The 15235-nt window shown below is 48.3% G+C and overlaps 1 protein-coding gene across 1 annotated transcript in view; it reads right to left on the bottom strand.

The window, feature by feature from the left end:
• The window catches only part of LOC101341779 (mucin-12), a 25274-nt gene extending 11558 nt beyond the window's left edge, over positions 1-13716 (bottom strand). The window contains exon 1 of the mRNA XM_012558467.1: positions 13653-13716. Within this exon, the coding sequence (XP_012413921.1) occupies positions 13653-13716 (64 nt within the window). The remainder of the gene's footprint in view (positions 1-13652) is intronic.
• Positions 13717-15235: the final 1519 nt, after the last annotated feature.

Below are 15235 nucleotides of genomic sequence, written 5' to 3'. Positions count from 1 at the left end.
GCCTCTGTTTGTTGTGAAACCACTGAGGTGGAAAAGACTTCACTGGGGCTAGATGGGGAAGCAGGAGTTGACGTTTCTGTGCTATGAGAAGAGTCAGTAGCGAAAGTCAGTGTGGTAAAGCCTTTGATAGTTGTGGAAGATGTGGATCCATCAGAAAGAGATGTAGTTATTTCTCCATAAGGGCCAGAAGTGGTAACAGATTCACCCGGAGTTGATGTGGATGTAGAGCTTCCATGAGTCTCAGTAGAGGCGTTGGGAGATGAACCTGTGGGTTCAGAAGGGTCAGAGATGGTGCTGTGATCTGTGGATCCCATGGTGAAGGTAGTGGCTGTCTGTACTGAGCCAGCTGGGCTGGTAGATGCCTGTTGTCAGGGTTTGAATTATGTCCCCCAAAAAATGTGTATATCAGTTTGTCTGGGCCTTGATTCCTTGTACTGTGTGATTTTCCTATAGGTTGTAAAACATGCTTCTATGATGTTAATGAGGGAGATTGGGTGGCAGTTGTGTTGGTAAGGCAGGACCTGGTCTACAAGACTGGATTGTGTCCTGAGGGAATCTCTTGAGATATAAAAGACAGAAGTGAGCAGTGAGACAGGGGGACCTCATACCATCAAGAAAGCAGTGCCAGGAGCAGAGCGCATCCTTGGACCAGGGTTCCTGTGCAAAGAAGCTCCTAGTCTGGGCGAACATTGATAAGAAGGCCAACAGAGAGAGAAAGCCTTCCCCTGGAGCTGACACCGTGAATTTGGACTTTTAGCCTACTTTGACTATGAGGAAGTAAACTTCTCTTCATTAACACCTTCCACTTGTGGTACTTCTGTTGTAGGAGCACTAGGTAACTAAGACACCTCTCCAGGGCTTGAAGGGGCTGCAGAACTCTCAGTGTCGGTGGGTTGGGAGGTATCAGAAGACACTGTTGATTCAGAGACATGAGTAATCGTAGTATATAGAGTTGAAGGCTCTGTGATAGTTGTGGCTGTTTGTTCTAAAACCACTGAGGTTTTAGATACTTCACTGTCACTTGATGGGAAAGCAGGATTTCTCATGTTTGTGCTAAAAAAAGTGTCATTAGCAATTGTTGTTGTGGAACCATCTGTGGTGGTTGTATGAAAACTGTATTCTTGAAAAAGAGATGTCGTTATTTCCACATTTGGACCAGAGGTGGTGAAGGATTCACCAGGACTTGTTGTGGAATCAAGACTTCCTTTTGTGTTAGGTAGGGTTCCAGATGAACCTGTGGGTGCAGAAGATTCCAAGATGGTGGTGTTGTTTGGTTTTGTTAGTAAATAAAGTGGATGTCTGCCCTGAGATAGCTGGTCTAGTATATAACTCCTTAGTGTTTGAAGAGGTTGTGAATGTCATAGTTCCTATGGTAAGAGAGGGGAAAGTTATCCTCCAAATATGAAATAACCATGGCTAGAAGAGGCAGGGGCTGGTCTGCAGTGCAGTGAATCACTTATATGACCCTTCTAGCCATGGTCTTGTTGATTCCCACAAAATGATTGGGTGGGAATATGTAAATATGGTGTTTGTGGCCCACCAAGGGCATTGGACAGTCTGCTAAGAATGCAAATAGGGTGCATGGAATCCCTGTTGGAGTGGGACCATGCAAATAAAGTGTATGGCACCTTAACAAGACGGTTGGTCAGTTTTGTCTTCCTGTTCTGAAATAGCTAGGCTAATATCTACTAGGGTTTGAAGAGGCTGCAGAACTCCCAATGTCTATGGTACGGAAGGCATCAGAAAAGATTGTTGATTCAAACATATCATACATATTAGTATGGACCGTTGTCTCCTCTGTGGGAGTTGTGGTCTTAGAAAAATCAGAGATGGTGGTGTGATCTGTGGATTTCTCATTGAACATAGTGTTCATCTGTTCTGAGGTTTCAGAAGAATCTGTTAGTTAGGAGAAGTCAGAAACGATGGTGTAGACGGTTGATTCCCTTTCTGTCCTCTTTCTACAGCTGCATTCACACAGGGCCCAGCCACCCTGCCTAGAATACCACCACCTCCACCTAGCTCTTCTGTGGCCCTCACAACCTGCCCAGGTGAACTTTGTCTCTACCTTGGGTCCCACAGCCCTCCCTGGGCTATAGTTGTCTAGCAGTGAAAGTGCCCCTGGGACTATAGTGCTTATTCTATCTTTGATCCTTTATGCAGATTAGAGTGTGTGACTGCACTGGGTGGACTCCATTTTCCTATCTATAAAATAGAACTATAATTCCTGCCTTCCCTTCTTATGAGGTGAATAAGATCATATATGGAAAGAATCTTTATGACAATAGTGCCATAAACCTAGAGATTATTAAGAATTCTAAAGGACGGTGTATAAGGGAATTCTTTGTGAGGGCAGGGCATAGGGCTTCTTGTCCAAAACACTCTGGATCCCTCCTATCAGTCCATATCCCTCCCCAAAGATGCCTGGAGCTGCAGCTCTCCTCATCTCAGGAAGGCCGCCCTCGTCCACTGGCAGAGGGGACCGTGGAGGCCATCAGGGAAGAGGCACCCTCTACCATCTCAGGCATCCCCATTTTTACAGAATTCTGAAAGACAGAAGGGTCACAGGGGGAGGCCGGGAACAGGACCAAGACTGGAGCTCAGAGCAGGGTTGTGAATAGTTAGTCAAGAGTTAGTCCACTCCACAGTTCTGAATCTCTGGCTTTGCAAACTACAATCAGAACATTAGGGGGACAGCACTATCAAATCGTTGATTAATACAGTTCAGGTCAAAGGTACAATAATGCCTAAGATTTTGGAAATTCTAAATTAACGGAAAAGATTTTAAAAGATTTCAAAGATCATGTTTTAAGTCAGTAGATATGTTTGGTTTTACCCAATCCTCTTGCCTGCAAGTTAGGTTTTGTCTAATTTTCCTGGTGGAAATGGAAGGGCTGAGCTCAGGAAGCTGCGAAGGGTAGACATGGGGCATCCTCAGAGTTGTGAGTAAGAGGAAGGTCAGAAAGAGAGCACATGAGGGCTCTGATCCACCCAAAGTGCAGGGTGGCAGGGCTTGGAGGAAACCCAGGCCTGGCAGTAGGACCTCAGCACTATGGTCCTTTCCTCAGGCTACCTTCTTCTCTTGCTCTTCCTTTCCTTGAGCATGGGGCCACTCTGTCTTCCTGGACTCTCAGGGCACCTCACCCCTTGGAAGCCCCATAATCCTTAGCTTCTATGCCTTTGGGCATCCACAAAAAAAGCCACTTCTCAGCTCTCCAGCCCACCAGTTCATGCTTTCATTCAATAAGCAGTTACTGTGAACTCTTTGTGACTGCCAGGTCCATGGCAGGCCCTGTGGACCAAAGACGAATCAGTCCCCATCCCTTGTCAGGGCTCATGGACCACCACCACCCCTACCCCAGGCAATAAGGGGTAGGAGAGGGCCCTAGGAAGGCACTAGGTGTCAGAATGGGGAACAGCCCCTCTGCCTTTCTTTGGAGGAAGGCTTCAAGGAGGACGTAATATGTGAACTGTCCTTTCCCCTTCTTTTTCCTTAAAAAGAAGGCATTTTTTGGGCTCATTACAAATTTTATGAGACTTTTAAGCTATAAAAGTAGAACGTTTGTTGTGACAAGTCAAACAATGAAAAGGTGTATAAAGACAGTTTATGGTCTCCCAACTAAATCCTGAAGAATGTATAGGGGTGGGGAGAGGTGGCATTGACTGGCTGCCTATCAAATTCCCACACTTGCCCCATCACAAGACCTGTTACAATTGCAACTCAGTGATTATGTAATTGCCTGTGAAATATAATGCAATGCAATGTAAATGCAACATCTTTCCTCCTCTAGGCTGGAAGCTTCATGAGAGCAGAGACCACTTCCACCTTGTACAGCCTGACACACAACAGGTATTTCTTAAGTCAATGAGTAAATGAATACCGAGAAATTTACCAGAGGCTTTATTTAATTTAATAGTCACAACAATTCTGTGAGATAGATAACAATATTTGTTTTACACATGAATTGAGATTCTGAGAGTAAACAGTTTCCAAGGTTACCCAGCTAGTAAAATAGGAATTCAAACACAATCTGAAGCCAGCTTTTAGTTATAACAGAAGGAAAAGGTTTATGGTGTAGAGAAAGGCAGCATGGTGCGGGGGGAGGTGGGGGAGGGTGTAACAGTGGGTTTGGAGTAACTGCAGGTTTAGGGTAGGGCAGTGCTAAGGGGGATGGAGGCAGAGGGGAGCTGGTAGGCTGTGTGTGAATCCATCCTGGGGAATGAATTTGGACCTGACCTAAGCAGCAGTGAAAAATGTTCAGAAAAAGGCCATGATCCAAATTGTGCCATAGAAACAGTGCCCTAGAGGCCTTGTGAAGGGGCAGAGAGGGCCAGCAGCAGAGAGACTGATGGGTAAGTCTGCAGTGATGGTGAGCCATGGGGGAACCCAACGAAGTCCAGGACACTTGTTGGAATGGAGCAGGGAACTCTGGGCATATCTTCTCACTTTTGTCTTTATTCCTGGGTTCAAACCAATTTACTCTATTTTGTTGCTATTCAATCTGTCCCTCACCACTCACATCTCTACTACAGTTGCCCTCTCGGTCACCACAAGCAGAAATCCCCGACCATCTCATCCTCCTTCTTGAATCTCTCATCTCCTTCAGCTCCCTAAAGACCACAACTCCTAATTGTCCTTTCCCCTTTTCCTTGGCTCCTGCTGCTTCCTCCTGATCACTATCTAAATGGGAGCCCCATGCTGTAGGCTTTGGCTCTGTCACACACCCTACGTTTTGGATGGGCAACCTCCTCCATGCCCAAGGCTTTCACTGGCTCCTGCGAGGGACGTGGGCACAATGTACTGAATAGCGTAGTGCCCTGGGTGAGGAGACTGAGACCCCTTCTAGCCTGGGATTCTGGTGGCAACAATGTTCCCAAGGGATGCGGCAGAGCAGGTGAAGCTGGCCTTCCCGAGATCAACCTCCAAGGCCAGGGATGCTCCACTGGAAAGCTGGGTAAAGGAAAAGCATAGGTGTGCTCCAAAGAAACGCAAGTGGTCATGAGCCCATGAAAAGAAGAAAGGAAATCAACTTCACCAGTAAGCAAAGAAATTCAACACAGAACAAGATACTATTTATTTTCACTTATCAAATTGCCCCGAGTATGTTGTTAGATGATAATAATACCTAGCGTTGGTGAGGGTGTGGAAAAGGGTTTGTTCTTGGATGGTGCTGATGAATGTTAACTTGGTCTCATATATTTCTAAAGAATATTTTGAAAACGTGCATCACAGACCACAGAAATAGTCATACTCTTTTAATTATTCCATTTCTAGTTATTGATCCTAAAAAAGTGACTCGATGCAGATAAAAAAAATTATAAAAGAATGTGTATTACATCATTATTATAGGGAAAACTTGGGATAAACATGTCCAAGAATAAGGGACTAGTTAGATGACTGGTATTCCATCCATACAATGGAGTATTAACTACTTCTTAAAATATAAATTGCCCATAGAATAAATCTAAACACATATACAAAAATAGATAAAAATGTTAACAATGTTTATCTGAGGTAAAGTGGAACTTTCTTCCCTCTGTTTGTTTATATTTTCTAAATGTTCTACAACAAATCTGTAACAATTTTAAAAACACATATGGAAACAATCCAAGTGTTCATCAACAGATGAATGGATAAGTAAAATATGGTACACGCAGACTGTCATGGATTGAACTGTGTCCCCCAAAAATATCTGTCAACTTGGCTGGGTCATGATTCCCAGTATTGTATAATTGTGTACCATTTTGTAATCTGATGTGATTCCCTTATGCGTTGTAAATTCAATCACTATGATCTAATAAGATGGATTAGCAGCAGTTATACTGATGAGGTTTACAAGATTGGATAGTGTCTTAAGCCAATCGCTTTTGAGATATAAAAGAGAGAAGCGAGCAGAGACACATGGGAACCTCATACCACCAAGAAAGCAGTGCCGGGAGCAGAGCGCCTCCTTTGGACCTGAGGTTCCTGCGCAGAGAAGCTCCCAGACCAAAGGAAGATTGATGACACAGACCGTCCCCCAGAGCCGACGGAGAAAGTGTTCCCCTGGAGCTGACGCCCTGAATTTGGACTTGTAGCCTACTGGACTGTGAGAGAGTAAACGTCTCTCTGCTAAAAGCATCCACTTGCATTTCTGTTAGAGCAACACTAGATGACCAAGACCCATACAATGGAATATTACTCAGCCATAAAGAGAAGGGAAGTTCTGCTGCATGCTATGACATGGATGAAACTTGTGCTGAGTGAAGTAAGTCAGACAGACATAAAAAGGACAAATACTGTCTGATCCCACTTACATGAAATATCTAGAATGGGCAAATACATAGAGACAAAAGTTTGTTAATGGCATTAATGATGACCAGGGGCTGGGAGGAAGGGGAAAATGGGGAGTCATTGCTTAAGGGGCACTGAGTTTCTGTGTAGGGTAAGGGACAACATTCGGAAATACACAGTAGTGATGGTTGCACAACATGGTGAATATAATTAATGTCACTGAATTGTACGCTTAAAAATGGTTAAAATGGCAAGTGTTTGGTTATATTTATTTTACCACAATAAATAAATGTACGTACTTAAAATGTATATACTTTAAAAAGAAAAAAGGTGCGGTATGTACACCCCTTGGAGAACCCAGGAAAAAATCACTCACTGTTAATGATCCCCAAGCTGGGATTCCCTAGACCTTTGTGGTCAAAACACTTAAACATTATATATTTGCCTATGTTATAGCCACACAGGCTATCAAAGATACTAGCTTTCTTATTAAACAAGTAAAGTTGGGTACTTTCTTATCCTGCTGACGGTTTTTATTGCTTCCTTGTGATATATATAGTGCCTGGTGGTATATATAGCAACCATTTACTTTCTCAGCTTCTGGAGTTTATTGGGAAGCTGTGCATGCTGCCACAAGGCAGGGGCCTTTATGACTGTTTAAAATAGAAGGAACGGGTGTGTGCTGCAAATTACTGTTTTTACAGGGTATTGGATGAGGTGTCTGAATTCTGGGTAGGAAAAATAGAATAGACCAATGTGTACCAACAGACCCCAGTGAGGACTCTGGGGTTAATTAGTGGTCCTTCATATGTACCCATAAACTCTTACGTAAGCTTGTGGGAGGGGGCAAGAAAAAAACATCCATACTATCTACCAAAAATTCAGATACCCTCGATGATTCAGCATGCTTCCATTAATGAAAACACATGGTATCAACAAAAAATTCAAAGCAGAAAATAACTGGGTCATGAAAAGGTTAAAAAGACTCCAATTAAGGCAACTGGTTTGCCAGGCAAGCATTTCCCACGGTGGTGGTGGTGGCGTTCTTGGGGAAAAGAACTAGAAGGCACCTCTTTGACAAGAAGCCTGAAGACCTCCACCGAGCTACGAGACTGTCCCTTCCTACCACCTCCAAAACACATTTCTGCTAGTGGTGGAATAGGTCAGCAGGATCAGCAGGAGCAGCCTCGAAGGGGCACCAGCTGTGTTGCCAGGCCCAGAGGAGTTTGGAGTGGGAGGCCCTGGTGTGCCTCCAGGATCAGCTGTGTGATCTTGTGCAATCGAGTTAACCCCTCTAAACTTCCATTTGTTCCTGTAAAATGGGGATGAATAATACCTGCCTGGCCACCCTGTTCAATCAAGAATCTTCTACAAGAGAAGCACTGTGGGGGCACTGGGTTGAGCTTCGGTCACACAGTGCCAGGTGTGCGTTTAGCCCTGCCACTCATGAGCTCAGAGGCTTGGGCCTGTCCCCTTCCTAAGAGTCATTCCTACCTGGCCAAGGTAAGGTAGAGGATGCGACAGGCCCGGGGACACCTTGGCTCTTTCTCCTCCCTCCTGCAAATACAAATGGGGTGTGATGGGCTTTCTGACTTTTCAGCTCCAGCAAGTAGTGCCCCCCTACCCACCTCCCTGCCCACTGCCTTCCTGAAGTAAGAGCCATTTTGTTGCTGCTGAATCACGGTGTAGTGAGTTGAATTGTGTCCCTGAAAAAGATATGTCTAGGTCCTAATCCTCAGTACCTAAGAATGTGACCTTATTTGGAAATAGAGTCTTTGCAGATGTAATTAATCTGAGGATTTTGAGATGCAATCATCCTGGATTAGTGTGGAACTTAAATCCAATGATTGGTTTTCTTATGAGAAAAAGGAGGAGATTTGACAACAGACACAGGGAAGAAGGCCGTGAGAAGACAGGGGCAGAGATCGGAATGATGCAGCCACAAGCCAAGGACGCCAGGAGCCACCAGAAGCTGGAAGAGGTAGGGAAGGATTCTCCCCTAGAGCCTTCAGAGGGAGTGTGGCCCTGACAACACCTTGATTGTGGACTGCTGACCTCCAAAACTGTGAGAGAACAAATTTTTCTGTTGCTTTAAGCTACCAAGTTTGTGGTAATCTGTTGTAACAGCCATAGGAAAGTAATACACCCTGGCACCCCCAACTACAGCAAGTGGTAAAGAACATGAGTTCTGGAGCCAGATGACTTGGGTTCAAATCCTGACTACTCTACTTGATTGCTGTGTGACCTTCAGCAAGTTACTTAACATCTCTGTGCCTCAGTTTCCCCATACATAAGACAGAAATCAGTAACAGCACCTTCCTCCCAGTTTGTGAAAATTAAACAAGATGATAAATAGACACTATTTAGAGCAGTGTCTGGACTATAGTAAACCTTCAAACACTAGCATTTTTAATTAAAATGTCAGTATGGCTTCGCCACTTTGCTGTTCGCCAGGGACTGTTTTTATAAATATTCTAATTCTCTCTATGGCTATGTATATCTTTGTCAGTTCTTGATATGTCTAAGGAGCCCTTGCCAGGCAAACATTTCCCACGGTGGCAGTGGCATTCTTGGGGAAAAGAACTAGAAGCCACCTCTGACAAGAAGCCTGAAGCCCGCCACTGAGCTACAAGGCCGTCCCTTCCTACCACCTCCAAAACACATTTCTGCTCGTGGTGGAATAGGTCAGCAGTGGTTAAGCGCTTGGCTGCTAACTGAAAGGTCAGTGGTTCGAACACACCAGCCACTCTGCGGGAGAAAAATGTGGCCGTCTGCCTCTGTAAAGATTACAGCCTTGGAAACTCTGTGAGCCAGCTCTACTCTGCCCTGTAGGGTTGCTATGAGTCAGAATCAACTCGACAGCAACATTCCCCAAGCTCAAATGCCACTTCTCCCTGTATCCTCCCCAATTACCCCCAGAAGGAAGTAGCCTCTGAGGCCTCCTTTGTCCTCCTCCAGCCCTTTGTCCCTCTCATAGCTCGGGCACCAGGTTTTTTTCCCTGTAAACTGGTTGATTCATCTTGCCTCATCAGACCCCAGCACCTGTCCAAGCAGAGTCAACTGTTGGGTGTTTGCTGAATGAGTAAGTTTATTACTCTGTGTATAAAATAGCACTTCCTTTTAATTGCTCTAAATATACATCGCAAAAGTTTCAAAGGTTGCCCCTGTCTATTGTGGACACGTCTGTTCTCACGTCAACGACACTCTTCGTGATTTAATAGATGAGCATTTCCCCCTTCCGCCTTCACTTTTCTACCCTAAAGAGCTCTGATCCCTTCTTCCTGAGGCAGGCTCCTGCCAGCCCCTCTGGTGTAGACTTCCCCGCTCCTGCCATTCCAAGGAGCTCTGCTCACTGCCTCAACCTTACTGTGGGCACTTTGGAACTTCATGTACTCAAAATAGGACACAGGCTCCAATCCTCACTTTGATGCCCCCAGCGTTTTGAGTTTGCGCCCCTGCAGCACACGGAGAATATAGAATTCTTGACTGTGTCCCTGTATTCCTACCCTCTACCTGAGCCCCAGGTCTCAGGACAGCTCCACCCAGAAACTCCATTTTTGGAGTTGTTAGCGGCCATAGAGTCTGCCATGACTCATGGGGACCCTATGCACAGCAGAATGGAATGCTGTCCAGTCCGACCCCAACCCCATGATCAGTTGAGGATCAGACTGATGTGATCACAGCCACATGCGAGCCTCCACTGACAGGCAGGTGGTGACTGCACAGGAGATGCATTGGCTGGGAATCAAACCTAGGTCTCTTGCATGGAAGAAGGCAAGAATTCTGCCCCTGAGCCACCAATGCCGTCTTTCAGTGGTGGCTTGCATGTTGCTGTGATACTGAACAGGTTTCAGCCGAGCTTCCAGACTAAGATGGACTAGGAAGAAAGGCCTGGCGATTCACTTCTGAAAGTCAGCCGATAAAAACCCTATGGATCACACAGTCTGATCCAAAACCAATCATGGGGATGGAGCAGGACCATGCAGCGTTTAGTTCTGTTGTTTACAGCGTCGCCTTGAGTCAGGGGCCCACCTGAGGGCAGCTAAGAACAACATAAGATCTTTGAGGCCACGAGAAATGTTTTACAAATCTTGAAAACTGCCAGAGTGATCAGCGGGCACATAGTAGATATTTAATAAAGGTTTCTGTATTCTTTTATTGGTAGCCAGTAGGTACTAGGAACTGGATGACATGCTGGGAGTGATTTAGGAAATGATATTGGAGTTATTATTCCCTCTCCTTGAGCATACAGGATGTGACTCAGCTGGAGCTGGGCTCACAAGGACTCGCAAAGACACATCAACTGGGCCCTGAGGTATAAAGACAATAGCTACGATAATCTTGGAAAATATCTCTTAGGGAAACTTTCACATAAAGCCCATCAAACAGAACACAAAAGACGGTCCACTCTTAACTTCTGTTAACATTTAATGAATAGAAATTTGTTGGACCAATGAAGACCCTCCTGACTCTCGTTACTGAAACCTGTACCAATGACTGTTAAGGAAGACAATCCAAAATGTAGGATCACAGTTTCTAGCCAAGCTGAAAAGGCTAAGCTTTCAATGGTTTTGCCCATTTGTAATGTTAATATATACTGATGGCTCTGTAATGGTGTCGGGACTTTGGGCAGACGTGGCTGTAGCAGCATGCTTAAATCTGTTTTCCCGTTCTTGCCTATTCTGTAACTGTTCTTTGGACTCGGGCAGCCATGGCTGTGGCAGCATGCTTGTCTTTTTTCCCACTTTTGTCTGTTCTGTGATATTTCCTTGGATTCGGGCAGACATTCTAGCTCTGGCAGCAGGCTTGTCTGTTTCCTACTTCTGCGCTTTTGAATATATGCTGAATAAAACTTTCTTTTTGCTTTACTAGACTTTGTGATTTTTTCCCCTACAATAGGAGTGGGGACTGATGACCCCCACCGTACGGGACAGACTGGGTGTTTTCTAACCTAGAGCCCTATCTTCCCCCTAGGGAGGGGACCTAGTCCCCAGGAGTCAGATATATAGGTGAACTGTTATGCCCCTCACCAACTGCCGACACCTCCTCTGTCACCTGTCTCACCAGTCCCTTGCTCCACCAGCCTCATTTCTCTGAGATCGCCCTCTCTCCACCATTCAGGCCATGTCTCTCACCTCCCTGCCTCCCCCATACCTCATGATGAACTGCATCCCCACCAAATGAAAACGTTCAAGAGACCAAGGGCCTGAGGGGGTTGAGGGCAGAGCCTGGGAGGGGACAGAAGACATAACTTTTAGAGGACAGAGAATCTGGGGGCCGTTTCTCTGGTGGGAAGGGATAGACAACCTGGAGGAAGATGTTGAATAAGAAAAGGGGAGACTGGGTTTGGAGCAGGGTGGTCAGGAGGCAGGAGGGGATTCCCAGCCCCAGTCTGGGCTGTCTGCCTCCAGAGACGCCGGCTGTTTCCTGCCCTCAGTGACTGCCCCCCCACCCTAGAGCAGGACCCAGGCAGGGCATCTAGGAAGGGCAGGGGTGTGGGGAGCACCTCTGGTGGCAGGAAGGTAAGTGCGCTGGGACAAGAGGTCATTGCAGGCCTGGCTGTCCCCTCTGGGGGATTGGAGGCGCTTGCTGCCTCCATGGGACTCTGAACTTGGCTCTGCTCCTGCCAACCACAGACACCCCCACACTATGCACTTTTCCACTGAATATTACCCTCTACCTGGCACACACCTCCTCGCCTTCCTGGCAAATCGATGGATACCCTCATTCCCCTGCACATCTGTGTGCACGTTTTTCTACCTTCTCCCTACTGCTTGCTTGTCCAAAACCTCACGGTGAATTGGAGTACCCAGAGAAGGGTCCAGATCAGAAAGGAAATAAATCTGCAGAAGCCACTGAGGTCTCTGACCTGACATCTGAACTCTCCCTGGGGAACCCAGGATACATGGAGAGTGGGAGGTTTAAGAGGGCTGAGAGCTGAGGTCCTCCATTTGGGGGCGAGCCCCCCACAACGCAGTGTCAACCGGGTGACATCTGGTCCCTGATGAGTGCTCTAGGAGCCGCAATTTCCCTGAAGCCTCCACCTTCTTATATAATCCTTCGTTGAGAATCAAATGAGCCACCCACTGTGAAATGGCTTTGTAAACAAACAACAAGACCTCTGAGCCAGGGCGTGGTGCCCTCTGGGCATATTCAGACCTTTCATTGTTCCCTGATGGCCCAACTTGCCTGGCCTCCACCCTCCTGGTTGCTCTCTTCACTTATCCTGTTGTTGTGTGCTCCATTCCCACTCACAGCAAACCAAAGGACAGCCCCATAGGGTTTCCTAGGCTGTAATCTTTATGGGAGCAGATCCCCAGGTCTTTTCTCCCCAGGAGCGAGGAACAAGGAACCGCTAGTGAGTTCAAACTGTAGACCTTTCAGTTAGCAGCTGAGCATTTAACCATTACGCCACCGGGGCTCCTTCACAATGTCTCTAAATCTACCCAAGTCTCCGGCAACCCCAGCCAGCTTGCACCGCTCCCTCAACTTGTCAGGGATGGGGAGGAGGTCTGTCAGGGCGTGGCAGGCAGAAGTGGGGCCTCTGTGGGTTATCAGAGTCCTGCCCCACTCCCCCTGCCCACTCGCCACCCCTCCCCTGCCCAGCCCCTGTGTCCTTCAACTCAAGGTCTCACTCTTCCTCCAGGAGCCTCACCTAGCTATCCCACCTCCCCTCACCCCAGCACCCACCTACCTGCCCACTTCTTCCCTGTGGCCCTTCCCTGCTCTGGGGAATCAGAAAGCCTGTTCTGCCTCAGGGAGCCCACAGTGGCTTCCCACACAAAAGGCTATGACAAGCCTCCATAAGAACCCTAAGGCCTATGTCTGTCCCTCAGCCCTTCACCTATTTATAACTAGGGGACTTTTCCAGGGTGACTGCACCTCTCCCCAGGTCAAGGGGGGAAGCCTGTGGAAGCCCCATGGACTCCCCTCTCCGCGGCAGGGTTGGGAGGGGATGAGGGGGGGCTGGCAGCCTATGCAACGCCTTCCTCCAAAAGGTGGAAAAGACTGCCCTCTGGGCAGATGCAGCAGCCCAACAGAGACCAGCTGTTCAAGTGAGGAAAAGGTCCCTCTTCCTGTAGGGAAGCCAGGAGGGCAGAAAGGGTGGGATTTCAGCCCCCACAGCCTCTCAGGCAGCGAGGCACCTTCGTGCAGGCCATCCATGACAAAACCACAGGTTGTGTCCCTTCTGCATCTGCAGGCCCTCAGGGTGACCCCGTTAGCAGCCCCAAAGGCAGGGTGAAGTCATGCATGGGTCCCAGCCTTTTGGCAGCCCCCTGCCCCCAGAAAAGGAGGGAGGAAGGCAGGAGAAGGCAGGCCAGCCACCTGCTGCCCAGCCAGGGACCGCCAGGGAGTGGGCGGGCAGTGGGGCATCACTCACCCTGCACAGCAGTGATGGGCGCCCAGAGCAGGAGAGCCAGCAGCAGGGCACACATGGCTGGCATCTCCCGGGGACGGAGCCTTAACAGCAGGATCGTCACTTATCACAAGGGACTAAGAAGTAAGAGCCTCCCAGGAAGAAATCAGCTCTAAAAAGGGGGAAGACAGCACCTGGCCCAGGATGGGGGTGTGGTGATGATGAGGATGACTGGGTGGCATGGAGGTGACCAAAGAGAGTTGGCCAAAGGGCGGCTGGTCTGTGCTCCTCCCCTCTCACTGCTAGAGAGTTGTGCATTCTGAGCCATGGTCTTTCCAGCAAAGCACAGTCACACAGGTGGGACAGTCTCAGAGGGAGGGACAGGAGGTTGCAAATGTGGGAGTCAGAAGATTGCCAAGAGGGCAGGGCCACAATATGATAGGGAGACGGAGACTGTGAGCAAGAGGTGAGGGAACCCTGTCAGGGGCAGCCAGCAGCGGGCAGAGCTAAGGACCTCAAGTGGTACCTTCAGCCACACCCCCAGGGGCCCTTCTTTCTTCAGCCAATCTCCCCATTGTCCACCTCAGGTACACTTCCTAATCGCCAGTCCCCTCCCCAAGGCCCTAACCCTCAGGCCTGCTGCTAGGTGGGGCCCCCATCACACCTGAGGCTTTATGGTCTTGGTCTCTACGGGAAGAAAGGCCACTGCCAGTACCTCCCCTGCCCAGTGCAAAGGTCCCAGGAGCATCATCCAAACCCTCACTCAAAGAACCTCACTCTGTCAGCCAAGGGGTCAAATGATTTCCAACTATCCTCTGTCCTGGTCAGGCCTGGCCTCCCACAGGATCAGGAACAAAAGGGCCCAAGCCCCAGGCACAGGCAGGTCCGTGTGTGGGTGTGTATTTGAGACCAGCTTTGGGAGGTTGAAGGTCTTTGGGGAGGACAGCTTCACCCATCCATACAACTGGCAGGTGACTCAGGCAGACCCAGCCAGGGTCACCCCATCTCCCTGACCCAACTTTCAAAGCCCCAGGCCTAAGCTCCCAACGTTGAAGAAGCACACAGGTGACAAATCCCAAAGGAATTGCACCTGCTGCTGGCCCTGCCCCCACCCATCCCCTAACAAAATGGACCCCCCATCTTCGGGTTCATTACCGGGACCGTACAAGCCCCTGAGGGCTGCTCCAACTCCTTCTTCCCCAAGGGGAGAAATGGATGTGCCCTAGGCTCTACTACGTGGGCTCTGACTCCCCCCCTCCCCCGCACCAAGCGGAGACTGCCCGGGAGGATGACTCACAGCAAAGAGAACAACACACAGCAATTTCTTTTACAATCAATGCTATATTGTGTTTGCATCAGAGAACTGGAGACTTGCTGGCTTCCTATCCCCAAACCAGATCTTCCTGGCAAAGGACATTGAGGGCTTCTGGGCTCAGAGGTTACTACAGGGATGGGGTGCCACCAGGGAGAGGAAGGGGAAGGGGATTGGGGAGGGAGGGGCTGGGAAGGAGGAGGTGGGGCAGTAAGGGAGACGAAGGAGCAGGAGGGAAAGAGGGAGGAGGGGGCTGCGGACATATCCCTACCTCAGGGCCCACTTCCCTTACCCT

The sequence above is a fragment of the Trichechus manatus genome, unplaced genomic scaffold (genome assembly GCF_000243295.1).
Source record: "Trichechus manatus latirostris isolate Lorelei unplaced genomic scaffold, TriManLat1.0 scaffold00170, whole genome shotgun sequence".
NCBI lineage: Eukaryota > Metazoa > Chordata > Mammalia > Sirenia > Trichechidae > Trichechus > Trichechus manatus.
The sequence above is the reverse complement of the archived record's forward strand: the minus strand, read 5'-3'. Positions and strand labels throughout refer to the sequence as shown.